The sequence below is a fragment of the Penaeus monodon genome, chromosome 23, assembly GCF_015228065.2.
Source record: "Penaeus monodon isolate SGIC_2016 chromosome 23, NSTDA_Pmon_1, whole genome shotgun sequence".
Classification (NCBI taxonomy): Eukaryota; Metazoa; Arthropoda; class Malacostraca; order Decapoda; family Penaeidae; genus Penaeus; species Penaeus monodon.
Window position 1 is genome coordinate 8,021,083 of NC_051408.1, and position 1,127 is coordinate 8,022,209.

The window sequence follows — 1,127 nt, forward strand, 5'->3', positions numbered from 1 at the left end:
GTTTTAAAGGCGGGACTGGTTGCGTATAGGGTTTAGTCTGTTTTAAGGTCTGGTGCAGTAGAAGTTTGGGGTTTCAGAACTGACAATCACTTGGGCTTCATTAATGCACTCTGTTTCAACCCAGAAGGGGATTTGCTGTATTCAGGAGATAAGCAGGGCATAATTCTAGTCTGGAAGGTCAGTCTACCAAAGAAGGACAAGGGAAAGAAGAAAATCAAACCCTTAACTTTTGAACATGAAGTAAAGATACCTGACATTTTAGGAAACACTATAAATACCATATCTTTTCACCCTGGAGGTTACCGCTTGCTGGTTCACACAAGGGACAGCCAGATAAGACTTGTGAATCATGTGCATTGGACTGTAACTCACAGGTTGAGAGGCTTGCTGAATGTACGCGAGCAAATTCGAGGATGTGTAAGCCCATGTGGGACTTGGATATTGTCAGGTAGTGAAGATCATGGTGTTTATATCTGGAACTCAGACACTGGAGAGATGGTATCAGCTTTCATGGATTTACCTATTGATGGAACAATATCATGCATTGACTATCATCCACATGAACACATGGTAGCTTTATGTTCGTATTCCAACGAAGCACCAGTCCTGATCCTAGATTACGATGAGGACACGCAGGTCGCCAATACCACAGTCCCACTTGCAGTTCAACCTGCTGGCTCAGTGAGAGCACACTCTCCTATGTTAAGGAGTCCAAGTCCGAGTTTCACCCCAAGAAAACTGTCTTCTTCGCCTCACAGGAATTACACCTCCACTTCCATGGACAGAAGTGCATCTTCTGTGCCCCAATCTGAAGCTCTTCCATACAAGACAAGGCCTTTAGAGCCTAGTTCCTTTCAGCACAATAACATGCACGGTGACCTGCACAACACGGCTCTTGATCGCGAAGCCTCTACTAAAAGGAATACTGGTAACTCTCTTGGAGGTAAAGACCTGTGGAGTGAACAAGGCAAAAGAATTCTTAGCAAGTTGGATACAGTGCTTAAAATGGCAAGTGAAAATCCCATTGGCCTAAATGACAGCAGTGTTAAGTAAGTTCTGGCTTTCAAATTTTTTAATTCTATACAGAAAAGCTAAAGTAAAATATATAGTCATGTAAATTGCACATT

The 1,127-nt window shown here is 42.9% G+C and overlaps 1 protein-coding gene across 1 annotated transcript in view; it reads left to right on the forward strand.

Annotated features, from left to right (window-relative positions):
- LOC119588120 (jouberin-like) overlaps window positions 1-1,127 on the forward strand; it is a 5,018-nt gene that overhangs the window by 2,288 nt on the left and 1,603 nt on the right. Inside the window, exon 3 of the mRNA XM_037936829.1 lies at window positions 78-1,049. Within this exon, the coding sequence (XP_037792757.1) occupies window positions 78-1,049 (972 nt within the window). The remainder of the gene's footprint in view (window positions 1-77; window positions 1,050-1,127) is intronic.